At 40.5% G+C, this 27669-nt stretch overlaps 1 protein-coding gene across 4 annotated transcripts in view; it reads left to right on the plus strand.

Moving 5' to 3' along the window:
• Window positions 1–27669, plus strand: part of grin2bb (glutamate receptor, ionotropic, N-methyl D-aspartate 2B, genome duplicate b) — a 151672-nt gene that overhangs the window by 67345 nt on the left and 56658 nt on the right. For all 4 annotated transcript variants that reach the window (XM_049571980.1, XM_049571981.1, XM_049571982.1 and 1 more), the window contains 2 exons: window positions 24118–24261; window positions 26344–26614. In XM_049571980.1, coding sequence (XP_049427937.1) covers window positions 24118–24261; window positions 26344–26614 — 415 coding nt within the window. The remainder of the gene's footprint in view (window positions 1–24117; window positions 24262–26343; window positions 26615–27669) is intronic.

The following is a 27669-nucleotide window of genomic DNA, read 5'->3' on the forward strand; positions in this document are numbered from 1 at the left end:
CCTCTGCAGCTCTGAGGAGCTCTCTAAAGATGCTCTTTAAACTCATCAGTATTTTCTCGGTTTGGACTTCGGCAAAGTCGGAGGTTGGAATTTCCCACTTGAGATTTCCAACTTTTGATCTCCAAGCGCCCCAGGTGTATGATGCCAAACTTAGACGAAATCATGGCTGACCTTGTCAGATTCTTTTTAAGATATTGTTCACACAATTGAATGTTCAGCAGTGCAGCTTCCTTTCATACATAAAAGAAACATTGTATAAACATAACCAGATACCTAATAACACACACAAATAAGACAAATTTTGACATTAATTTACATTTAAAACAAATTTTACAATGTGATAGCATGTGTTATTTTACTTAAATACTTATCGTCGCCTTTAATTTGATGGTTTACCATTTGTTGTGCTGCAGTTGTGTGACGTCTTCTTTGTGAAATCAGTGTAGATGGATTTGCAAGTTTACAAGTCAGAACTTTGACTCTGAGTGGCATTCAGTAGTACTTTTCTAATAGGCAGCTAGAAATTTTCAAGCTCTGAATTATGTGGAACGCAGCATGAGACTGTAGTTTTATGATAAACTGGGCTATGGAGTCTGTAAGACATTGGCATTAACCAGACATTGAGGTTTAAACAAACCTTACTTTATGTTGCATTGTGGGAAATGTTGGATTCAGTGTTTTTGGTTTAGGGATTGTCAGGACATCTCAACTTCTGCTGCTTTTGCATTCGTAGAAAGCCTATGAGGGTGAAAACAGATTAAAGTTATTGAACCAAGTGTTAAATCAACAGAAATTGCAGCTCTGTGTACTTAAAAGATTTATCTGAAAGCAAAGCGCGTTAATCATTATTCAATCTAATTGTCTATATCTCGGCTTGGTTTTGCTCTGTTTTCTCTCTCTCTCTCTCTCTCTCTCGCTCACACACACACACACACACACACACACACACACACACACACAGATACATAAACACACATCCAGACACAAGCGCACCAGTTGGTTAGCCAGGTCATGTGCTAGTCGGGGTCAGGTCTAATTGGGTCTCTGGCTCGTTTGGATTGGTGGGATCTAGCCCGATCAGCATGCAAAGCTCCCATGTGTCAGTGATTAATTACCTGCGTTCTCCTCTGTGCTAACGAGCTTAATCAACTCCTCCTGAAGGAGCTTTCCATTAACTTGCTGGGCCAAAGGTGGTGCTAAATTGACTCCCTCTCTATCCCCCCTGCTCCCTGCGTTGTCCTACTGGGCTCGGGGTTTCTGACAAGTTTCCCTGTGTTAGTGTTTTTTAACGGGCTTATATTCTTACCTCTGTCTTCTGCTCTTTTCATTACTTTGAACAGTTTCACATCGGTTACTTAACAGATGTTCTGCAAACTCGATTTCAGCTGCTGTTCTCGGTCTTCATCTCTGCCACTCTGTGTTAGGACAAGGCTTTGGGCTTGACTGACATGATGTGAGTGCTGCAAGAGTGTCAGATGTAACAGTAGGAGATTGAATCAGACAATTAATTGTATCTTCCTCGTGGTGAACACAGTGGCGATAGCGATGAAGTGGTGCAGAACGCTCGAGGCAAACAGCAGTTTCTTGTGCTTTCAGAGGAGTCTTTATGTGTGTGTGGGTTTGCTGGGCATTGCATGCCAGTGGGTGTATGTGTGTGTTTGTATGAGAGTGAATGTGTTCATGAGACAAAGAGATTAATTTGTTCTGATTAGACATTCAGTTGATGATTACATTTCAGTAACTAGTGGTGTAGAATTGAAGACATGATGGAGTCTTTTAGAGAAGATAATAGAAACTCTCTGGTGTTTTAATGGATTCTGATGTGACAGTGCTGGCTTTATCCAGTAAGAGATCATAGTGGGGAAAAAAATTGATGCTAATGTGAAATATCTCAAATATAGCTTATGCCTGTTGAGCATAAACAATTACTTAGTTAATCGACTAGTGGATGAACAGAGAAATAGTTTTTCCATTTTGATAATCAGTGAATCATTTGAATCATTCAATTTCAAAACTTTTCTAATTCCAGCTTCTCAAATGTGAATATTTTCTGGTGTCCTTAGTCCTCTGTTATAGAAAATTATATGTTTGGGGGGTTTTGGACTTGGTCAGACAAAACAAGACATTTGAAGATGTCACCTTGGGGTCTGTAAATTGTGATGACACTTTTCACTATTTTCTGACAATTTATTGAACAACAAATATATTGAGAAAATGATTAACAGATGAACTGATAATGAACCTTTGGTAATGTAAACTGATGTGACGCTCATCGCTCGACAAAGAACTACATATATGTAAAAGTGCGGTAGTTATTGTAGCATAACAGCCTGTCGCAGGTTATGGCATGATGATTAGAGGAGGAATGGCAGAGCATAAAGGTCCAGGTGGGGAAAAGAAAACGCCTGTTGATTTTTACATGTAGACCCCAGGGTACATTTTTTGTATTTGAGAGCTGTTTAAAAGTGTAATTTGAAGTAAACTTTATTTTGTTGAACTATTAATATTGTATACAGTATCTGAATCTCACTCTGAGTTACTGTTGCAGTTTACAAACTAAAGAAATGAGAGATCATTTTTGTTTAGTTTTTATTGAATATTTGAAGGCAAACTGTCAGGCTGACATGTAAAACTGTATCAGTTATTTTGTTGCAAGTCTATATTCTTAAATCAGTAATGAATTTTTTCCTAATTTGTCATATCGTCAAAAATAATGTTGCAAAAATACCCTACAATATCGTGATATTATTTTAGGGCCATATTGCCCACCCGTACTGAAAACACACCAAGCAGCAGCGAAGTGTGGCTTCCCACCTTATTTACAATTTCCTGCAGCTGAAAGGTGTGATCATGTGTTTCAGGTGAGAATAAATTCTTTGAAACATATGTTAACCTGTCACAGGAGTCACAGGACTCTGTTTACGGACTGGATGCTGGTATTCTCAGGCCACAATTTACCACTTAAAGTTCAACTTCTAACTTTTAGTTTGGTTCTTCACTTCATTGCTGTTTGGTGTGTTTTCAGCATTAAATACTTCATATTAATCATTAGTCATTAAAATTGTTTGGTAGTTGGATGGTTGTGTGGGCTCCTGTGTGGGACAAACTCATACCAGAGCTGTTGTCATGTGTCCCTTTTCAGCTGTATTTAATTGCATTAATCTGATTAGACAAAGGTATAGCACAGGTGTTCCTTTCAGTGCTCCAGCATTCCTCCAGGCATATTTGCACATCATAATGGGAAGTAAATAAATGGAAGTACTGAGCGCATTAATAGAATAATTGGCTTTTTAAGTGATTTGAAGTTTGAAGTAAAAACACAAAGCATTGAAATGGGGTGCAACACAAGGGACTTTTATTCCCTGAATGACGACTGAATGCAGCCACCTCCTCCGAGTCTGTCAGCAGTGGGCTAACACCGCTCACTTAGCCAAGTATAAGCCATGTGGCACTCTGCCTTGTTCATTTCCTCAGCCAGTGATTGAGCCTATTTTTCCCTGCTTAATATAAGATTTGCAGATGATGTCATTGTTAGTAAGTGTCAAATCAAGTTGATAGATCAGGATAAAGTTGAGTCATTTCGACAGCATGCAAACATGTGGCTTAGTTGCTAGCTGTCAGATAGGTTATGAGTAATAGATACTGTAACTGGTTTGCTGCTAAATGTTGTCAAAAAATGATCATTTACACATAAACAAGAAAAGACCTGCTAAACCCTGCAGTATTTCCTACAGTGCATCACAGAGTACAAGACTGTGTTAAACAACACATTAGACCTCAGTATTTCTTGTTTCCGTGAGTAAACTTTGACCTGAAGGTGGTTTGAGAGAAAAGGTCAAAGGTTCACCGCGACTCAATTTAAGTTGCCTGATGACAAAAATACCTAGTAAATATAGTAGAAATCCAGCCATTACTCATGAAATACCTTGTAATGAAACCAAAGTGTTGATCAGGGAAAAATTTGAGCCGACATATGTTAAGTGCTAGTTGAGTCACTTGCATACATCTTCTATGAGCAGTATGCAGTCACATAACCAAATATGCAAATGTTTTGATGGCCATCCAGCATCACTACGCAGAAATACGCTGTTTTCCAACTAATAACAGCCTTCTGCAGGAACTGAGTAATATGGTGAGCCTTCTATAAGTAGCAACGACATAATTTGCATGATTTGACTCCTGAGTTTTACTCACCAGGTGGTGAGGAAAGGGAAGAGCTGCCTTCCAGTGACTGCTGTGAGAGTCAACGTATAATTATATACTATATAGGTCTTGATACACTTTCCAGGCCATAGTTATGAATAAAAGTTTGAGTAAAAGATATAACTCGATGCTCTTCAGATTCAACTACAATAATCTGCTTCAGTAAAAAAAACATTTTAAAATGTTATTGTTCTTAAAATGTTTTAGGGGTAATTTTTAGCCTATATATTTTGTTGAACCTGCAGTACCTGTTTGAGAGGTTTTAGGCAGAGCACTAGAAATAATGTAAGAAAATAATGTTCAGCCCAGACAGTGAGAACTTTGCTTGATCTGTAGAGCGTTGTTTTCATTGTGTAAACTCATAAAAGCTTTTTTTAAACCTTGCTTTTCCCCTCTGGAGGTATATGTCAGTATTTGAGAGAGAGAGTGTGTGTGTGTGTGTGTGTGTGTGTGTGTGTGTGTGTGCCAGTTCTGACTGTGTTTCATCATGTTTCTAAATTTGAAATGATAAAATCTTTGTGAGTATATTCCAGACATCTCTGTACAAGCATTTGCTTTTTGATTTTGTGTTATTTGCATGAAGGTGTGTGTGTGTGTGTGTGTGTGTGTGTGTGTCTAATTTAGCCAGTCCTAGAACCTGCACTTCTCCTACAAAGTGGTGCAGGCTGTGTCCTGGGGTGTTGGTGGTTGGACCACTGGGTACGTTTACAAATAGTCAGTTCTTTGGCTTTATTCCGAAAAAGACAATATTCCTACATAGCTTATGAAAATGAATAGTCCACCAATATTTCCGTTTACATGCAGCCCTGCATACTCCAGTGAACGTGTCCGAACATGCCGTTTATCACACCAAAATACAGAAGAGTAGAACAGCTGGAGCCGTTTGTCTTTTTGCTTCACCAGTAGCTGACTTGTCCAACCATACAAACACAGCTTCCCTCTTTGATTCCTTCAATCTTCTTCTTGAAAAGGTCCATGTTGTGATATTTGTCCATATCCAAAAACCTGTTGATATCCAAGTCTTTTGAAGAGTTTAAAAGTAGGTGTACTTGTCCTTCAGATCAGAAATGTGGGCTTTTCTTTTGGTAATGCATCTCTACTCAGCCTTGCAAACTCTTAGTGAGGTGGTTTGTGTACAATGTCTCCATGACAATGCACAGAACCGACTGTCAACAAACAAGAGTCTGTGTGTCACAAACTGTGGTAAAAACCAGGTTATAAGACGCATATTCCAAATGCGCCATACACATGCCCAAATAATTCTATTAAACCCAAATAATACCAGCATATCCCCATGTGTTGAACAGGAAATACTAAATTTAGAAAATGCCTAATTCAGAAAATCCAAACTGAATATGCTGTATACATGGCCATGTCAAATTCAGAATACTGTCATATTTGGAATAATAGTGGAATATTTGTGTGCATCTTAATGTAGCCGTTGTCTTTTTTCCCATGTGGGGTTGCTGCAAGGGGCCTCTGGTACTTCTGTAAAGGTACCCGAGCAGTGTGGAGGTAAAAGTATACTGTTAAATGCAACAGAGAACATCCCAAAATATTGCTCATTTATATGCTTGGGTTACCTCCACTGGGGATGTTAAATTAATGCTGAAACAAAATAGATATGTTGATGAAATCTGATTAATTTACTGAGAAAAAAACCCACACAATTATTTGCAAGTGTTTCTTGTTCTCTCACATCTTACTGCTACTTCTGTATTTAGACCCTAATATATCAACATTATTCAAGCTGTACTAATGAAAGACAAAACAACATCCACTACAGTTTTGTTACAAGAAGCAAACCATTGACTAAATGTGTTTACTTCTGGGCTAGATCAGTCTATTATGTTTACACACACATCACAAAATGACATCCCATCATCCTGGACTATTTACTATTGGCCACATAATGAAAATTTTACACTTCAGCTGCACTTCATCAATAGATCACAAATAATACCATTTAGAAATAATCATCAGTGATTGTGATTAGATAGATCTGTTTTTGTTGTTGCTCTACTTATTTTCTGTTCTCAAAAGCAGTCTTGTATTCAGAAGATCGTCCTGTATAGAAAGCGGAGCCATCATCGTCGCTCCACTGGCTGCTGTGGGAGTGAATCATATTTCAGCGCTTCTGAAATCATTTCCTCGACAAAAATAGCAAGAGTAATTCAATCAGAACATTATGGGATGTTTAAAATGAAGTGTACTGAATGAAGCTGGCAGAGAGACGTCGAAACAGGGTCATTGATAATTAAACAGCCGAATATGAGATTAATTAACACACTGTGTATGTTTGATTAGAAATATGATGATGAAGCACGTTGGGCTCAGACTGAGGAAGGATTGACAGCAGCAGTGCTCAGACTGTGAGCAGGAGAGATAGACGGAGGGGGGAAGATGAAAGGTGGAGAAAGACGAGTGTGATGAAGTGGAAAAAGCGGAGTGTTGGAGGGAACGATGTGTACACTGCCACTTTTGTGTGTTTTTATATGTGTGTGTGTTTGTGAGCCCCTGTCTCTGTGAGTTCTAAGGGTTCGCCTGTTTTCTCAAGCGAGACTCCTCTCTATCTCTCTCAGCCTTAACAGCCCCCCCCCCCCCCCCTCTTTGTCTGCCTCTCTCTCTCACTCCGTCTCTCTACCCTCCAATCCTCTCCCACCAGGGCTTGTTGAGCAGTGGGCTGATATGTCGCTCTTCCTCTGCAAATCTAATTGGAGACAGGCTTTCATTGGCATGACATGGAGATGAGTTGCCAAATCCTTTCAGCCCTCCTGCTTGAGGCTCACTCCCCTCAGCTCTTGTACAGTACTGCGCACTGACGCAGCAGCCGCAGCAGCCGCAGCCGCAGCCGCAGAGGCAGGCTCAGTGCCGGCTACAGATCCGCACAAGTGTCCGTGACAATCTGAGCGTAATCAAACGCACCCATTACTTACTGTCGTAATGGGTTTAAATCATGCAGCAGCCCCTGACGCTTCACTAGCAGACATGTTTCATTTAAATATGACACTGAGAGGGAGAGACGTCAGCACTGGGGGGATCAATCTGTGAAAAAATAGAAAACTTTGTGGGTCTGTTTACACAGATGAGTCTGTGCATTAACATACTGTGTATTTCCGTCATCTGCCGGGCCTCCAGCGAGTTCACGGAGAGTGTGGAGTCACTGTCTTCAGTGGAGGTTGTACTCATAGACAGCACTGCGGTACCTCAGGGAGCAGGAATGAGACACAGAGGTTTGTGTTACTAAGCTAGCTCTCTAGTGCTATATCTGCACAAAGGTTGAATAAAGCCTCCCAAATGATCCACTCCTCTACCAGCCTTTTTTGGGGGGCTAATTCACACAGCTAACTGTTGCAGATTCAGTGCCACTACACCTAGACTATTTTGAGATTCGTGCGCTGAGGCTCGAACACCAAAGTGTGACTCAAGATGAGCAAGAAGCAGTGGAAAGATACACGAGGGAGAATTGTGATTAGTGATATAAAGAAACAAAGTCTAAACTGACAATAATGCATTAATTGGTCGTGACCTGCCACTGAAAAACTGTGGAATTTACCTGCACCCTATCGTCTTAGCATAATAAACACAATTTAAAAAAGCTGTGTAGGGGTCAGCAGCAAAACATATTTTAGCCACCTAAAAACATTCCCCATAAAATAAATCTGAAACAGTGTAAGTGTAAGCTATATTTAGAGTATTTTTACCACTTTAAGTCAATAACAGCTTCAGTTCACCATATATGCTGTCATCAAAGCCACCAGACTCTTCTAACAAAGCAGTCATTTTTGCTAGCCGAACACGGGAGCTGCTGGTCTACCACTGCCTCAATCACCTAGTTAGTTTGTATTGTGTGACTTTGTTGAATCCAAACTAGAGCTTAGGTCGGGCCCAAAAAATTCAGCCCGACCTGGCCCGAGCCCGTGCACGTTATGTCCGGGACCAGCCCGGCCTGTCCAGTTAACTGTAATTACGGGCCCGAGCCCGATTTAAACCCAACATTTTTCAATAAGTTAGCTGTTATAATTAACGCTAAGGCCTAGGGCTGCCACGATTAGTCGACTAATTGATGACTAATCGACTATAAAAATAATTGGTGACTATTTTAATAGTTGACTAATCGGTTTGAGTCATTTTTCATAGAAAAGTACTATAAAAGTACCCCAAAATACTCTTACTGCAGCTTCTTACGTTCAGATATTGGCAGCTTTACACACTCTCCCGAGACAGTGAACTAAAACCTTTTGGCGTGAATATGAAACAAGACATGACGTAATTTTGGGGTTTGGGCGAGACAGACCGACATTTTTCAACATTTAACACATTTTTCGATTAAATGATTAGTCGACTAATCGAAGAAATAATCGACAGATTAGTCAACAATGAAAATAATCGTTAGTGGCAGCTCTACTAAGGACACACCGAGCGCGTTAGTGTTGCGGAAGTCCTGCGAGTGTACTCACAGGCGCTTGACTGTCCACACAGGCAGCGCATTTCTCCTGCGCTCTCTGTGCTGGTTAAACATCGACTCCACTCGTCTGTTCCCATTAGTACTCGTTTTTTCACTTTAACAGGTCATTTTAAACATGGATAAGTCCATATTTTCATCGTTTTTTATAACGTAATAAGTTAATGACAATTTGTCATTGCATGTCCATGTATTGAGCGTGTTGGGTAAACACTGAATGAATAGGGCATATTTTTTGGAGGCACGGAAAGCCGCTGTCCCTCCCACTTGTCTCTACCACAAGTCCCCCCCCCCCCCCTTTTCTGAATTGCAACCCCCAACCTGTAGCCATTTCTCTCTCTCTCATATCTGACTCACTCTCTCTCTCGCTCTCTCAGACCGGGTTCGGCCTGGGCCCGTCAGAGGGGTGGGGGGTCCCGGCCCGACCCGGCTTGGGCCCGCGGGCCGGGTCGGGCCAGGCTCGGGCAGAGAATCTAAGCTCTAATCCAAACTAACCTTTTTAAACACCAGTGTCACATAATAACACAAACCAACTAACTGATCGAGGCAGCGGTAGACCAGCAGCTCCTGCGTTCAGCAATAAATCACTGTCAATGGAGTCTGGCTTTGAAGAGAGCAATATAACGGCTTCAGTGCCCTGTCTGATATTGCTGTCTGATGGTAAGGTAAAGCAGTGAAAATATTCTAAATAAAGTGTACATTTCAACTGATAGTGATTTTTTTAGGTGGGACTTTTTTGAGGTTTTGCTTTTGCTGACTGCTCCATAGCTGTACATTGCACAGCTTCCCTGTCAGATTTCAGTTTGCTTCTCCAATCAGGGGAGGGTGCCGACCAACATCCACTGTAGGTAATACACTGACTATGGATAAGTGCCTCATACAAGCCCTCTTCAAAAGATCCAAATTGTCCCTTTAAAACTGAGCCAAACAAATTACATCAAGCATTGACTTCAAACTGCTAAGGCTATTCTACAGAAGCCCTGAAAGGCAAGGTGAAAAAAATGGCCAAAACCTAAGTTTATCTCCTTTGTATGAACTATATCCCCTACAAACGGCATATTATCTAGGAAATAATAGCAGTTTTGTTTTGTTTTTTTCAACTTGCCTCTCAGGACTTCCGCACTATGCTAGAAAAACAACAATAAATGTTTTTTTCCCTTTTTATTTCTGGTCACTTTCTGTAGTTCACACTCCAGTAGCTCCCACCAGCATGTTTTTTCTGATAGTGTTACTTTAAAGGCTCAGGAAGAAACAGGTTTGAACCTGAAAGCACGACTCTGAGACCAGGTCAGTGAAATAAGAAGTCAAGGTTTACTTGAGGTTGAAAACAGGCAAAAAAGTCAAGCAGGTAGAGAAAATGGCAGGAACGCTGAGGCAGAAGCACAGTAAACGATCTGGCAGAGAGTGAATGGAAGTGGGTCGGTAGATATACTACTGGGTTGATGGGGAAGTGGTGCAGGTGGGCAGAGAAGGTCAGATGATGGGGGATGGTGGTAACACAGGGGTTTCTGCAGGACATGTGTGAGTGGCAGGATGCACAATGTGAGTTACATGGCAGGGGAAAAAAAGCAGACAATAAAACCATGAGACCAAGAATTGACTGACATTGTGACAGTTAAGAACACATCGTTAGTCCTCGATGTTAAAGTGAAAGCATACTGTTTACAATTATAATGTAAACTATGCAGCAAAACAATAGTGTGATCTTACATTATTCCTTATTATTAAAGTTACTGGACCAACTATTTCTACACTGCAACACAAGAACAGTGTTTCTTTTTGTTCTTGTTTTCTGTAAAGATCATGTATGTGGATATTTAACCATATCATGTTTTTATGATCTTGATAACCTGCTTATATTTATTTGTCATTCTACATATTTTGAATTTGCACCTTATTGACATTTAAATTTAATATTTGCGCTCTAAATATTGGCAGCCTTTCCTACTTTGTACTGCAACTAATAAAGTTTTGTCTTATCAAGTGGTGAGGCTGCCTGGGATGTACAGTTTTACTTTACACCCACTTTTGGCATACAGTAACATTACATACTCATCAAGGGCGTGTTTTTAAAAGATTCTTGTCTCAATATGAGTCAGGTTGAAACAATTACACGTCAGCTGCAAGTGACATTTTCAGCCTTGTAATGGAAAATTAGCTTAAAGGGATAGTGCACCCAAAAATGAAAATTCAGCCATTATCTACTCACCCATTTGCCGACGGAGGCCCTGGTGAAGTTTTAGAGTCCTCACATCCCTTGCGGAGATCGGCAGGGGGAGTGGCTAGCACACCTAATGGCAGACAGCACCCCAGACTAACGTCCAAGAACACAAAATTGAATCCACACAGTATCTCCATACTGCTCATTCGTAGTGATCCAAGTGTGCTGCAGTCCCGACATAAAAAGTTGTTTCGAAAAACGTCATATGAACTCTGTTTTTAGCCTCACTGTAGCCTGTAGCTCTGACTGCTTCTCTGACTTCACCAGGGCCTCCATCGGCATATGGGTGAGTAGACAATGGCAGAATTTTCATTTTTGGGTGCACTATCCCTTTAATTTGCTAGTTAGCTAGAGCGATAGCCGGTTGCAGACTACATATGAAAAGCTGCTTGTGTCTACCACTGTCTGAAATCAAGAACTCATTGTTATTAAAAAAACGTACTGAGTGTTTGCTGAGAATTTGCCACCATTATTGCAAACTGCATATGTGCAGGAATGTTAAAGAGGTTAGCAACACTAACTAAGGCCGATAGGACACATGCTGTGTCTTTTACTGCGGGCACCATGTGCTACTTTTGTGCCAACTTTGAAGGGCACAGAGCTAGGTTGTGCCTGTTGTGGCCAGGCACTCATAACCTACTAATCAGAAATCCTGAGTTTGTGGCTGATCTGCTTCCAGGCTTATTTTATTTTCATTTTTTAATGTACAGTACAGGCCAAAAGTTTGGACACACCTTCTCATTCAATGCGTTTTCTTTATTTTCATGACTATTTACATTGTAGATTCTCACTGAAGGCATCAACACTATGAATGAACACATGTGGAGTTATGTACTTAACAAAAAAAGGTGAAATAACTGAAAACATGTTTTATATTCTAGTTTCTTCAAAATAGCCACCCTTTGCTCTGATTACTGCTTTGCACACTCTTGGCATTCTCTCGATGAGCTTCAAGAGGTAGTCACCTGAAATGGTTTCCACTTCACAGATGTGCCTTATCAGGGTTAATTAGTGGAATTTCTTGCTTTATCAATGCGGTTGGGACCATCAGTTGTGTTGTGCAGAAGTCAGGTTAATACACAGCCGACAGCCCTATTGGACAACTGTTAAAATTCATATTATGGCAAGAACCAATCAGCTAACTGAAGAAAAACGAGTGGCCATCATTACTTTAAGAAATGAAGGTCAGTCAGTCCGGAAAATTGCAAAAACTTTAAATGTGTCCCCAAGTGGAGTTGCAAAAACCATCAAGCGCTACAACGAAACTGGCACACATGAGGACCGACCCAGGAAAGGAAGACCAAGAGTCACCTCTGCTTCTGAGGATCAGTTCATCCGAGTCACCAGCCTCAGAAATCGCAAGTTAACAGCAGCTCAGATCAGAGACCAGATGAATGCCACACAGAGTTCTAGCAGCAGACCCATCTCTAGAACAACTGTTAAGAGGAGACTGCACGAATCAGGCCTTCATGGTCAAATAGCTGCTAGGAAACCACTGCTAAGGAGAGGCAACAAGCAGAAGAGATTTGTTTGGGCCAAGAAACACAAGGAATGGACATTAGACCAGTGGAAATCTGTGCTTTGGTCTGATGAGTCCAAATTTGAGATCTTTGGTTCCAACCACCGTGTCTTTGTGAGACGCAGAAAAGGTGAACGGATGGATTCCACATGCCTGGTTCCCACTGTGAAGCATGGAGGAGGAGGTGTGATGGTGTGGGGGTGTTTTGCTGGTGACACTGTTGGGGATTTATTCAAAATTGAAGGCACACTGAACCAGCATGGCTACCACAGCATCCTGCAGCGACATGCCATCCCATCCAGTTTGCGTTTAGTTGGACGATCATTTATTTTTCAACAGGACAATGACCCCAAACACACCTCCAGGTTGTGTAAGGGCTATTTGACCAAGAAGGAGAGTGATGGAGTGCTGCGGCAGATGACCTGGCCTCCACAGTCACCGGACCTGAACCCAATCGAGATGGTTTGGGGTGAGCTGGACCGCAGAGTGAAGGCAAAGGGGCCAACAAGTGCTAAACACCTCTGGGAACTCCTTCAAGACTGTTGGAAAACCATTTCAGGTGACTACCTCTTGAAGCTCATGGAGAGAATGCCAAGAGTGTGCAAAGCAGTAATCAGAGCAAAGGGTGGCTATTTTGAAGAAACTGGAATATAAAACATGTTTTCAGTTATTTCACCTTTTTTTGTTAAATACATAACTCCACATGTGTTCATTCATAGTTTTGATGCCTTCAGTGAGAATCTACAATGTAAATAGTCATGAAAATAAAGAAAACGCATTGAATGAGAAGGTGTGTCCAAACTTTTGGCCTGTACTGTATATTGAAATATTGTTATAAATACTGACAGATGTAAAGCTCTGGGTAGACTGATATTTACAGAAGACATGAAAGATATCTGCTGGCTTTGATAAGTTGTTCCTCATCACATGAAATGCGGTGTGTGTTGTTCAGGCCCTCAGGAACTCAGCCTTGCAGTCAAATTTTTCTGGTGGCTGCTCACGGTATTGCCGCCAAAATATCGCCTGCAGCCCAAAAAGCATTTTCCCCACAGGCCACTATTATAAAAGAGACTGTTGACAGGACACCTCAAACTGCAAACAAGGTCAATTATGACTCCTTTTATTATGAATTTTTGATCCATTGAGGTTCTATATTTGTAAAACTTTCCTTAAACTGATAAAAGTGATTTAAAATTATAGCTGCTGCGCAACAATGGTCGGGGCCGGGCAGTTTTAGGCAAAATTAGGCAACACACACACTAAAACAAAGCATATCATAACATAGAAGTTACATCATATAATTATGGCATGCCCTTCAAATTGTGGATGAGTGGCTGAAGTGATTAGACTCATAATATACAAAGGAAAGAAAAAACTCAAGAACAAGAAAGTAAGAATAACATTAACTGCTAGCAATTATGAACAAACTGGCCTGATCTAGCTTAAAGCTAAACATTATCCATGGTGACAAAGATGAAAACATTTTTTAAAATGTAAAAGTAGCTATTGGATAGACTCTGCATATTGACTGATAGCTAAGCCAAAGGGAAAAGAGACAAGGGATAACAGGGAAAAGTGTTGATAAAGAGTATTTGTCTCTCTGCAAAACAGCCTGGATCATAATTGTTGTAACCTTGGTAGTCTCTAATCCATATAGCATGATGCCTGAACATAGGACTTTCACATTAGAATGTCTGTTCTGCCTTAGCTGAGGTTTGAACTCACAACTTCTGAGACTGAGGTCCGTCTTCTATCTCACTGAGCTAATTGGCAAGTGGCAGTTCATGTGTGGCTTCACAAATTGACTAAGCCAAGCATCAGGGTGCCAGACAGTAGCCATCCATGCCATGGAAAAGCAAATTTCAAAGTGAAAGTTCCAAAGCTGTAGCACATACGGTTGATTTGTTATGAATTTTCAAAGTTTTGAAATTTAGAGGCTTGCTGTAGCGCCACCATCAGGACTATTGTCTTGTGTTTCCAGTTGAGGACATCTGGCATGGGACTGGACCTTTATGAAAAGTTTGGGTAGATTTCTCATATGGAAACATTGCATGAGCAGAAGCTTGAACTCACAATCTTCAAGACCAAGAGCCATCCTCTATCTCACTGAGCTAATTGTCACCTGTGTGCAAGACAGCAGCTGTTAGTGTGTAAAGGCAGATTTCAAATGGCTGTCAAAAATTCAGTTATTAAGACAAAAATCCGAAATCGATCCGAAATGCATCTAGACAGCATGGAGATGTTGGTAATTTGTTTTTAACAATGATTTATTGGCTCAATAAGTGAAAAACTGATGTTCAAAAATGCCATTTTTGCATTGACTCCAATTGTTCGTATGAGAGCGAAATTCAAAATGATGTAAAAAAAAAATCAGTTTTTGAGATAAAATTCTGATATTTTCCAAACATCATCTACCATGACTCCAAAATTTTGTCTTTTTTTAATCAACATTGAGAATGTATTTAGCAAGAATTTGCAAGTATATGTTTACAATACCGTTTACAGTCAAACATTTTGATGCACTGTAGGCTCAATTTTCGATAAATCAAAAATCTGTGTGGATCGTTTGTGTAGGACAGTCTGAAGATGCTCTGTAGCAAGTTTGGTGTCAATTGAGCAAAAATTGTGGGAGGAGATAGGTTTAATAAGTTTTACAGTTTTTGAAAAAAACAGAGTGATGGACTTCATAATTGTTAATAGGTTTAAATGTACAAAAGTATTGGGGCTACATTTTGGTGAAAGTTGCAAATCTGTAGCACATATTTTTGATTTGTTGTGAATTTTCATAATTTTGAACTTTAGGGCGGCACGGTGGTGTGGTGGTTAGCACTCTCGCCTCACAGCAAGAGGGTTGCCGGTTCTCTCCGGGCACTCCGGCTTCCTTCCACAGTCCAAAGACATGCAGATTGGGGACTAGGTTAATTGGTAACTCTAAATTGTCTGTAGGTGTGAATGTGAGCGTGAATGGTTGTCTGTCTCTATGTGTCAGCCCTGCGATAGTCTGGCGACCTGTCCAGGGTGTACCCCGCCTCTCGCCCAATGTCAGCTGGGATAGGCTCCAGCCCCCCTGTGACCCTCAAGAGGAATGAATGAAGGCTTGCTGCAGCGCCACCATCAGGACTATTGGCATGTTTTTGCAGCTGAGGCAATCTGGCATGGGACTGGACCTTTGTGCAAAGTTTGGTGATTTTTCGCGCATGGGAAGTATGATTTCCCTGGAAGAAGAAGAAGAAGATGCAGGATAACAATAGGGTCCTGGCAGCTTAGGCTACCCGGCCCCTAAATATGTGATGTCATCACAATGTAAAGTCTATGAGCCGGGCGAGAACTTGTGGGCGGGGTCAGCGTGAATACTCAGTTGGCCACTTACTACAGAAGTAAACCTGCAAGCTAAAAACTTTTTCTGGCATATGCGCCAGGCAACTTTATGGAATGAATAGGTGCCATCTTGTCTAGTTATTATTAGAAATCTATGGTGTTGCTATGTTCCAAAAGTTGAAGTGTGTTTATCAGTGGGTGCAGCCGTCACACCCTGAAAACCAGCTGCTTGAAAACACCTGTGGGCCATGATGGTGTCGCGGTGTGTTTCCAGGCCATCAGGAGGGGAAGGCTTCGTGAACAGGCTGTTAACAAAGACAGACAGAAGACGTCACAGACATGATTGTAAATACTTTACAATTGAAGGTTTTGAATTGTAAAATGCATCGTGAACACACTTGAGTCTAGCTTTTGTTGTGATTTATTTTAAGTCTGGAAGAAGAAGAAATATGTTCATACCTGTCCATCCTGCAGTCCCTCCAGCCATTTTCAACACTGTCTAACCAAATCTGACAGCACAAATTACAAAATGTAACCCACCTCACAGACAGTAACTTGCAGCTCATAGAGAAGAGACACAGAAACAGCGCACGGTTAAAATTAGGTGACAAACCTCTTTCTTGGGCTCATGGTTGAGCAGTGTATGATGTGAAACGACAGGCAGGAAAGCAAGCAGGCAGGGAAACGGGCGGCTCCGGTAATGACACACAGACTTTGCCCCGCAGGACACTTCACACCTCTGTGATATGAAGTAATCGGAGCTGCAGGACATTATGTAAAAACAGAGAACAGAGAGGAAAAAGATAGGGTGAGGGTGGGGGTCAAGAGAAAGAGAGAGCGAGAAAAAAAACTGACACTAATGCCATGTGAATTAAGGACTGAAATTAAATAGGGGTGATTAGGATATAAAAGAGAAAGTAGAATGAGATGATGATTAGCTGTAATCTAAGGAGAGAATGAAGTAAGTAGTGCCCTCACGATCCCTTTTGAATGGCAGGTTCAGTCTCACAAGTGATTACACCTCTCTGAGCCCACTTTTAGAAAGAAAGAATCAGGAGAGAGCGATAACAAGACAAAAAGGGAGTTTAGGGGGTTGAAGGAGAAATGGATACTGTGTGAGTGGAAAGTGAGAGGAACTGAAAAAAGCAAGATCCAGAACAGCAGAATAACTCAGTGATGAAAAAAAGGGGTGGTATCTGAAACTGGACATGTTTAAGACAGAAAAAGTATAAAGTCCAGCTGAGGAAAGTCAGCTCACTCAAATAAAATATAAATTTACCCAGCTGCCTTTAGTGGTATCTGACCATGCAAGTAGTTGTGTTTTGATTTGTAGATAAGATTTCAGATATTTATGTCTGAGATTTCTGCTGCCACACAAATACAAGGGAGGTTGAAAGCATTGGAAAATTGCATTTAAATAATTTATCATTAACGTATCTTTCCAAAAACAATGTCCTGGTTGGCCAGGAATATCCAGAACAGAGACGTTTTCACTTAAACTACTTTGTACAGCTGCTGTCAGAATTTTAGACGCACCCAATACACACCAGACCTCCCTCAGATAATGATCAGAAACCAAAAAGCAGATCTCAACTTTATTTATTTTATAACTTGTTTTTTCACATTTTTATTTATTCAATTAACTCCTTAATTATACATAAAAGTCTATAATAAAGTCTGTCATCCTCACTGCCAGGAATACAATAAATACTGTTGGAGAAATGCTAAATGCATAAATGAATGCACAGTCATATTTTGATCGCCGGGTTCAAGCAGGAGGCAGGAGCACCATGAAGCACTGCAAAGAGCTGTCTGCCTCATTTTGGAGCCCATAAATTGGGCAATTGGTTTGTTGAGAGAGTACGTGTTGTGGCACAGAGCTGCACAGCCAGCTCACGATCTGCAGCAACAGTTTATGTGTCTGGTCTAATTTCTCCATGAGCCACAAGCACATCTGGCAGGTAAACACACTTACTATCTATTACAAACAATATAAAGGATGCATTATATGATATGATTAATGATCTAATTATGATAAGTGATAAAATATACACCCCATATTTGCCAACCAAATCAAAAAACATCAAAACTGGATTTACACAGTATTTTGGTTGTAATCTGGCTGTTGTGTGTCTACAAGCTAAAGACCTAACTACACTGCACTGGTAACAAACACTTTTTTTTATAGTTTGGCCATTCATTCAGTGTTTACTCTGATAAAAACTCTAGACGCTCCAGAAGCGGACATACATGTGCAGTTGTTAACCAGGAACACATAGACAGCTTTGTGTTATAAATGCATGAGGTTATTACTTACCCATGATAAAGATTAGCTCTCCCTGTGATTACTAAAGAGCAGAGGTGCAGAATTGCTTTTTTAAAGAAATTGTGAACGGCTAGGCTACTGCTAGCGAGAGAACTGACACATCAATGTGCTTCCGCCTCCGCCTGCTGTCTGAACCCGGCAAAAGAATAGTGGAAACAGCTTATGAAATAACCACCATGTGTTAGTTTTTAATTGTAAATTTGAACCTCCCTCCCTAAAGTCAAACACGATGAATACATAAATAAATACGATAATCAGGAAATTACCTTGGTGTCCTTGTGCTGAAGAAATAGTCCTTATGTTAACTATTGACAGTTCTGTTAATTATCCATTTTTTCTGAGAAGAGATGTTGCTGTTGATTTCTTTGGTATAACTTTTTAGTGCTAAGAGCATGACAAACCACCTTCACTGTAAAGAAGAGATGAGGCAGCAACTCAGAAATAGCTCAGAATCAAATAAAACCAAACTGCAACAAAGGTGAGCCAGTATGTTTTGTCTTTTTTTATGTGAACTGACCTTTAAAGGATAAGGTTGGTGTTATTTTATATTTTCAGCAAAGCCTATGAAAAGACTAAAACCATCTCGTCCACCTGTCTAGTCTTTTCAGCTTACATACCTGGTCTGTGCAACCCATTCTCAAGCTAATATTCATTCATTCATCTTCTAACCGCTTTATCCTCTTGAGGGTCGCGGGGGGGCTGGAGCCTATCCCAGCTGACATCGGGCGAGAGGCAGGGTACACCCTGGACAGGTCGCCAGACTATCGCAGGGCTGACACATAGAGACAGACAACCATTCACGCTCACATTCACACCTACGGACAATTTAGAGTTATCAATTAACCTAGTCCCCAATCTGCATGTCTTTGGACTGTGGGAGGAACCCGGAGTGCCCAGAGAGAACCCACGCTGACACGGGGAGAACATGCAAACTCCGCACAGAAGGGCTCCCTCCGGCAACCCTCTTGCTGTGAGGCGAGAGTGCTAACCACCACACCACCGTGCCGCCCTCTCAAGCTAATATGTTCCTGCTAAAGATGCAAATCTTTTAAAATGGGTCATAAATATGTAATTTAGCTTTTAAAAGGGCTCAGCTGATGGCACAAAGGAATAAGCTATATAAGGCTTTGGCCAGACAATGCTTGTTAGTGGGATCAACTCACTGTTAGTTTTGATCTTTTTAAGGGATTTGTGGGCAGCAAAAAAAAACAACAAAAAACAAAGATAACCCCCAGCTTCAACCTTTAAAGACAGGAAGAGGTTTGTGTGTGTGTGGTGAACAGTGGGGAGGGATAGTGAATGTGATTATAGAAAAATGACTGGATCCACAGATAGAATAATAATGTCAGGGTAAAGTACATGTAGAGCAAGTCATTTAAAAGCATGTTGAAGCTGAAATGTTAAAACAGTGATGGAAGTGTGAGGTTAGAGGTAAATGCTGCATTAGCTGTCGTTCATGCCTGAGAATACCTTCATTACCTTCCTGAGCAGAGCGGAGCGTGTTTACTGTCAGTGTAGGTAAAATGTCAGGTTTCAGCCTGTGTGCACACACGCGCGCCCCCCCCTCGTTTCCACTACTGCCGATCCTTCCACCATCACTTGACATGGCAACGTTATTACCTCATTACAGAGAAAAGTAGGTAACAGATCATTTCTGTCCCTGTGGGTAAAAGAAAGCAGAGGAAGGGGGAGATGGGTTCTGATGTAGAGTGGAATCAGCACACTTAACTCGAGCAGTGCTCAGCCTCCTGTATGACTAACACATATGACCGATTGCACACGTGGATTAATACGCCTAGTTCACGTATGTGTATGAATGCACATGCACATGCACATGAACATGAAACATAAACAGAGTGTAGCAGTGCATGCAAGTGTAAGTTGTTCTGGGGGGCACATGTAAACAGTCACTGAAGAGTGAACTTTGGCTTTCAATTTAAAATAAATGCTGAAAATAAGTGAAGTGAGATAATTGATTAAAAAACCATTTTCTGTAGTCCTTACTGATCATTCTGTGATGTGTGCAAGGTCCTTGATTTCACCTAGATTTTAATCATATTCTGTATGCACACTGAAGAGTAAGTAAACTGCAAAGATGATGGATTTGAAGGTGAGTTAGATTCAGATACTGTAGTATGAGCTGATAGACTAGCTTAGCATTATGACTAAAGGCAGGGGGAAACAGCTAGTCTGACTCTCCCCAAAATGTGCCTACCAATACCTCTAAATCATGTTGTCTGACCAGAGGCCTGTACTACGGAGCAGGTTTTGAGGTCAGCAAGGTAACCTCAGGGTTAACTCAGGGTTTTCAGTACTACAAAGCTGGTTCAATTTTTACCAGGATAAATCACTGTGGCAACTTATTCTGAACAGCTAACCTGCTACAGAGGATTGGCTCACAGCCTGTCAGCACCCCAACCACTGATCAGTCAGATCACTGTTAAAGAGTATCCAGACATGGACAAAAGTCCCAAATGACAGGTGAAAAGAGTGTATATATTTTTTAAGTCAGTAGAATCATTTTATTTTCCCAAGCTTTTGTTTCCACTGGTTTTAAAATAGAGCCTCTAACAAACAGAGACATTGTTTACAACACTAAACACATAATGATGATTGTAGCTGCATTTTAATTGTGTGAAGTTTATTTTTTCCCTGGAGTGATAGCTGACAGTGTGGCTGATTGTGCACTCTGATTTCATCACTGCAACTCAGAATAACATGGGACACCTGTGTGAGGAGATCTAAAAATAAAAAGTGTGTCTTTTATAAGAAAAATAATCTACACACTATTAATTGGCTCCCTTGATTATAAATGCAACATTACGGTCAGATAGACTCATCAGTGATTAACTACTTTTACACTCTTCAGCAGCAGAAACAGTCTGGAATTACTTTGAAGTGTTTTTATGTGACATCTTCAGAGAGGTTTCTTCATCATCCAACTAAATAGCAAAAAACATTTATTCTACACTGAATTCATTATAACACCTACTCATATTTTGAAGCCTTTGCCTACTTTTAACATATCTAGTATTTCTACATCTTCTCATGCTGTTGTAAGATTACAGCCTTTTACATTTCAGTCTGGTGAGTATGACTTTTTGCTTTCCTTAAGGCAGAAAATTCTTGTGTGTAACAAGTGTCACTGTTAAATCTCATATCATGTTAAATGCTTCATTCATGCTTCTGATGATTTCACTAGTAATTAACAACGCCACCTTTTTCACATGAATGCGCCAATGACTGGAGAGGAAAACCCAGAGTTGTTATACCGTTAGTGTTATACAGCCAGTGTAAGTTACGCTAGATAACAAACAGATATTCTGGGTATGTTGAACTTGCTTTATAGTACAGGCATTGTACATCAACAAAAATCTAACTATTAGTGATTTTTTACATTTAGTTTCAATTGTTGCTCTGGGGGTGGTATTATGTGTCTTTGTAGTCATTGTTAGTCTCTAGGCTCTAGGGATGGTCCACCACTACTTTGGTCCAGATCGAAATATCTCAACTATGTCTATTGGATGAATTGCTATTTGATTTTGTACAGGCATTCATTTCCCCCAGAGGATGAATCCTAATAACTTTTGCTTTCTCACGGCTTTTCCCCTAGAGTCACCATGAGGTTCTCAATTGTGGTTTTGAGTAAAATGTCTTAGCAACTTTTGGATGGATTGCTATTACACTTGCTTCTGACATTCTTCCTCCCCAGAGGATAAATGGTAATGACTTTGGTGATCCTTTAACTTTTTATCAACATCATCATGTAGGGGTGTAACGGTACACAAAAATCACGGTTCGGTACGTACCTCGGTACACAAGTCACGGTTCGTTTTTTTTTCGGTACAGCAATGAAAAAAATAGAAAACTATTAAATATCTTTTACTTATTGGAAACCTTATTAAAACATACCACCACAGCAGTTAACTCTTTTTACACAATTTTTGATGCTTTTTCACATTGTTTGAATGAAAATAGAAATATAAAAGTGAAAAATAAAATCCTGCTGTTTTTTTAACACATTTTTTGAATGAAAAATATAAATATAAATTTTTGCTTTAACAGTTTTTTATTACTAAAATAAAAAGTATAGGGCAGCTGGTCAGCTTTAAAGCCTGCTCAGGTTCAGTTTTACTAGGAACTTACTTAGCTTTCCCACTTTGTTAAAGTGCAGTAAACAAAACATGCTTATATCTAAAGTGCAGCTTAAACAATTTTACTCAACTCCAATGCCGCTGATTATTTCTTTAGCGCGATGGTCAGGGAAACGCTCTTTCTTTTTAAACGACGACGATATCGTAGTTTGCACCAGATTGCTTTTTCTAGTCGTGCTGGTTAACATTCAAACTCGGGTGGTGTCGCTTTAGATGCGTTCGCATGTTAGACGTGTGTCCAAGTACATACCCGACCGCTGTTCTGCAGTGTCGGCACACTGCTTTTGTCTTGTCAACTTGTTTATTTTCATCTTCGTATTTTACCCGGAAACCTAAGTGTTCCCGAACGGAGGACTTAAGATTTGCGGGTGGGTCTTCAGATTCATCAGACTCACTTGCCATGGGGTCCATGTCATTGGTTCGACAGCCCATTAGTCCGACTGTCCGCGGTGCTGAATGGCTCGCAGCGGGCGTATGGTGCACCGCGACCGGCTTGACAGGCTCACGGCTTATGTGTTTGTCACTTTCTTTTTCATTTTAACCCACACCATGCACAAAGTGAAAGCGGAGATTTACGGGACTCGGTCCGTCACTCGATTATGTCTGTCGGGGAACTAGATATTTTAAATGGTTCGGCTCGCAAAAATGGAATTAAAGTAAAACAAATAAAATAAAATAATATCCTGCGCCCAATAATTTGGTACAGGGTCGTGCCGAACCAAAAGTCGCGTACCGAACGGTTCGACACAAATACATGTACCGTTACGGCCCTATCACCATGTCAAAATGTATCCTATACTCTAGTTTTTGATCAAATACTTTGTATTTAATGCTAACATGCTAAACTAAGATGGTGAACATGGTACACCATGGCATGTTCGCATTGCCATTGTGAAGACGTTAGCACGCTGAACTGCTGTGCCTATTTCATGGCTGTCGGCTTCTCACTTTGAAAAGAACTAGGCTTGCTGCTTGCCTGTTTCCAGTCTTTATGCTAAGCTAGGCTAACAACTTTCTACAGCCCCGTATTTAACACCCAAACATGAGAGTGATGTCAATCTTCTCATTTGACTCATTTCTCAAGATGTTGAACTATACAGTATAAACACTTACTTGACTTCTTGAGCAATGTAAACTATGAATCACTGAAGCAGTGACCATGTTTAAGCATGACCCAACACCTCCAGTCATCTCAGTCACCTTTCAACAATATATTTCACGCTGGACACACAGAAGAACCCAGACATGATGCTGTTCTCATTACAGCCCCTCTGCCATGTCGCCTCCGGTCACTAACACTTATGAATAATCTGTCTTGACTTCTGTGTCCCGATGAGTTGCTTGGCAGTTTTACATGGGTGACTGACCTGCCCTTGACCAATGCATGGCACCAGATTCCTGGAGTGCCAAGAGCTCTTCTTTCTCTCTCCTTGGAAAAAAAAAAAAGAGATGTCTGTCCACACATTTGGTAACCTTCATTTAATATCGTTAAAACCTAATACCTGCCTACATTTAATACCTATTGTGCACTCTGTAGCATATTTAATGTGCTATTATATCTTTCATAGGGCTCCTTTATAATGAATGAGTCACCTTGTCTGTGTTTGAATATTCGTACTAGTGGAAAATTCTTCTTTGACGTTGCTCAGAAGAAAAAGTATCGGATTAAAACATCATAAATACAGTAGATGAATGAAAAACATGTCTTACTGCTGCATATTCATTCGTGCAGTTACAGAGCATACACAGATAGAGCACAACTCTGAGCTATAAACAGGACTAGATTTGTTCCTGAGGCTTGCAGTAGCTGGACACGCTCCACAATCATCTGTGCCCTACCTTCCACTTCTCTCTCATGCCGCATGACTCATGACCTTGTTTGCTGATTGGCTTCCTGTCTCTGGTTTCCAGGACGACAACTCCATGTTTTTCCAGTTTGGTCCGTCCATTGAGCAGCAGGCCTCCGTCATGTTGAACATCATGGAGGAGTATGACTGGTACATCTTCTCCATAGTCACTACGTACTACCCTGGCCACCAGGACTTTGTCAACAAGGTAAATAAAGACATAAAGAGACACTTTGATGAAGACATACATGTGATATACAGCATGTACTCGAAACAGTCTATAGCATATGGGCATATAGCAGTAGGTGTGTATGCACTACCTTTGATAAAAGCTGACTCCAGAAGCAGCAGGATACTTATTATACATCTAATGCCCATAAACTTTTTCAGCCGTGGATTCAAATGAGAGATTCACTTTCGCTCTGGGTCTCAGCCACATTAGGTGTTATTACTTTTGTCTTTATGAGGACCCATTATAAGAGGCCTGACAAATGCTGTAGTTTTCATATTGTTTTCTTTTCCTTTGATACGATGTGTGTCTTAGCTATGTTTTTTATATATATTTTGCTATATAGCTAGGACTATGTACAATTGATGAAATAATCCTAACAAAATGCAACTATTTCTGAGGACACGATTGTCTGGTTTTAAGCCATAATTTCAAGCTTTTAAAAATGATAAGGTTTGGTGGAGTCTGATGTAAGTGGGTAGCGAGTTCCATTTTCTGATTGCTTTAATGGAAAAGACAGATTGGCCAAGCATGTCTTTTTGAATGCAGCCACTCAGTGAGGCTTCAGCCTCCTTATCTCCAGGGCTCAGAACAGACTCTTTAAAGGGGATAGTATGAGATCCTGAATTACTTTGAACATCAGACACACATCTGAAATGAATAAAAAGTTATTGAAAGTCAGCTAATCATATTTCTCAATAATGTTGCAGCAATGGCAAGGCCTTTCCTTTGAACAAAGTTAGAGTAACAATCTGGTTTAAAAGAAAAGGAATATATATTCATCATCTAAATGGAGGTTATGAAAGAGAATTTAGTATCTGTAGTTCATTAGCTTCATATTGAATGTGTAAAATGTATAGAGAGTCCTATCAACTGGTAAGGTTACTGTTAAACAAACTGTATATCTGCACAGTATCTGAAAATATTGTGAAAACAAACTATTTAAGGCCTTACTGAATCAAGCTGGAAGAAAAGCTTATGTTATAACCAGTATCATGAATCTCATTCTATCCTGCTGTCCTCTCTCAAGCAAGTATAAAGCACACAAAGATTCAAGGTTTCTTCTTCTTCCCTCCAATACAAAGAAATTGAGTGTTATAATGGGATATACTGCACACAAAATGCCTTGTTCTGCCTGTTACTCATTCTGTATAACACCTGTTGAATTTATCCATTACTGTGTCACCCTGACACACAAAACAAAAAACAAAACTAAAGACCGTCTTGCGATGGGATCACAATAGCCACAACTTCAAATTGGTGTGTTTGGTGCAATGAAACACATGACATGAGAGCAGTGAGTTTGGCATAACAGGTGAACTGTGCCAGATTTTTTCAGTATGCCCTAGATTGCGCTGGATCAGTGGACAGGAATAATTAATTGAAACTTGGATACAGCAATCAGCAACTTAAAACGAATATGGGTCAAGGGCGTAAAGCAACACCCTTGCTTGGACCACACCCATCTTCGAACTCAGCTTTCATTGTAATCCAAACTACACGCCTGTCAAGTTTAGTGAGTGCATCTTGCACTCTTGTAAAGCTATCGTGTTTATAAAATCTGTCCAAAACCTGGCTCAAAACAGCTTCTGTGGTACTTCCTGCTTCAACGCGTGTCTTCAGGACCACATTTTGCCACGGTGACCCACACACACACACACACACACACACACACACAGACTTACAAGGTGAAAATAATACCAGTCCCATTGTTACAGCTAGTTAATATTTATTTCATTTAAATCCCATTTATATGTTAGGAATCACAATCCTAAAAATCACATATTGCTATCTACGTGACAGTTTGTCAGTGGGTATGAGGATATAGCTTTTAGATTTGGGAAAAGAGATTACCTAACCTTGCTCTTGCTACATTTTTTTTTCTTAAATCGACCGCTGTGTCCTACTCCCAAGAGATGTGTTAATACAGAACAGCTTTGCAATCTGGGAGCTGGAGGAGGACACATCTCAGTCAGTTTTGTTCCAGTATCTCTTCTGAACAACTTCACTGTATGTGTGCAGCCTACACTTTTTTAAACCACGTCTCCCTTTCCTATCCAGGTCCGCAGTACCATCGATAACAGCTTCGTGGGCTGGGAGCTAGAAGAAGTCTTCCTACTGGACATGTCAGTGGACGATGGAGACTCCAAGATTCAGAACCAGCTAAAGAAATTGCAAAGCCCTGTTATTCTGCTCTACTGCACTAAAGAGGAGGCGACCACTATCTTTGAGGTGGCCCATTCTGTGGGCCTCACAGGTTATGGCTTCACCTGGATTGTGCCCTCGCTGGTGGCTGGAGATGCAGACCACGTTCCCTCAGTCTTCCCTACAGGTACACCCAAACACCACAGGCTGGTTTCACAAAAACAGACTCTGACTTAAATCTAACTGCTAGTCAGACTTAAAATAGACATCTAAATTCATCCATTGCACAAAGCAGTTTAGTTCTTGACTATCTTAAAGGGTATCTGTCATGCTATTCCTTATTTTCTCTCATATACACTGTCACAATGTCAGATGTTCATACTAACCTTGGCCAAAGTGTCACATAATTAGGTACGTATATAGAAGTAATTCCTGTGGGCAAAAACCTTAGTTTAGACAGTCTGAATGCTCTGTTTCTAACGTTTTTTATACTATCGAGACAAGCTGATGTCAGCTCGTCAACAGTTTCTTTATATGTTCTTCTCCACCAGGGACGCTACTGCAAGTGTTTACATTACGTAGCCTACACTGCTACATGAAGCTACATGCTAACATCAGGGAAACCTGTAATCTTGGTGGCCGATGTTACTGATTTTTCTCTAATTTTAAATCGTATTCCTGCTGGAGCAGGTTGGGTTGTGAAGATTCTGGTTCTGAAACTTTTATTAGTGATTTTTCAGAGTAGAAAGTGCCACTGTTCTCTGTTACAGTCTTTCTCCGGCTGCAATGATGGTGCAGGAAAGCTGCCAAGAGCACGGAAGACCCAGAAATGCTTATTAATTAGAGCAGACTGGGCCTTTTCGGGAGGGGAGGCTTATGGGTGAAAACATAGCATTTCAGACAGAGGGTGAATACAGGTGTCCTAAAACAGACAGTATGAAGAAGATGAAGTGTTTTTTTTGAACATTAGCACGTGGACATATTCTAGTAAAAACCCAAAATACAAGTGTAAACCAAAAAACGTTATCATAATAAGACCCCTTTCACTAGGACATCTGTCAGAGTCAGAATAGTCTCCAAATTTTACTGCAGTCTCTAAAAACTATTTTCCTCCTTTACTGCTCACTCCAACATTGTTAGCAAACCACAAATTATGAACCACATGATAATGTTTTTTTCCCCATGTTGTGCTACTAGGCAGCAGGTTGTTACGATGGAAACATGGCTCTTAGTCCACAGTTA

Source organism: Epinephelus fuscoguttatus, linkage group LG3, assembly GCF_011397635.1.
Source record: "Epinephelus fuscoguttatus linkage group LG3, E.fuscoguttatus.final_Chr_v1".
Taxonomy (NCBI): Eukaryota; Metazoa; Chordata; class Actinopteri; order Perciformes; family Serranidae; genus Epinephelus; species Epinephelus fuscoguttatus.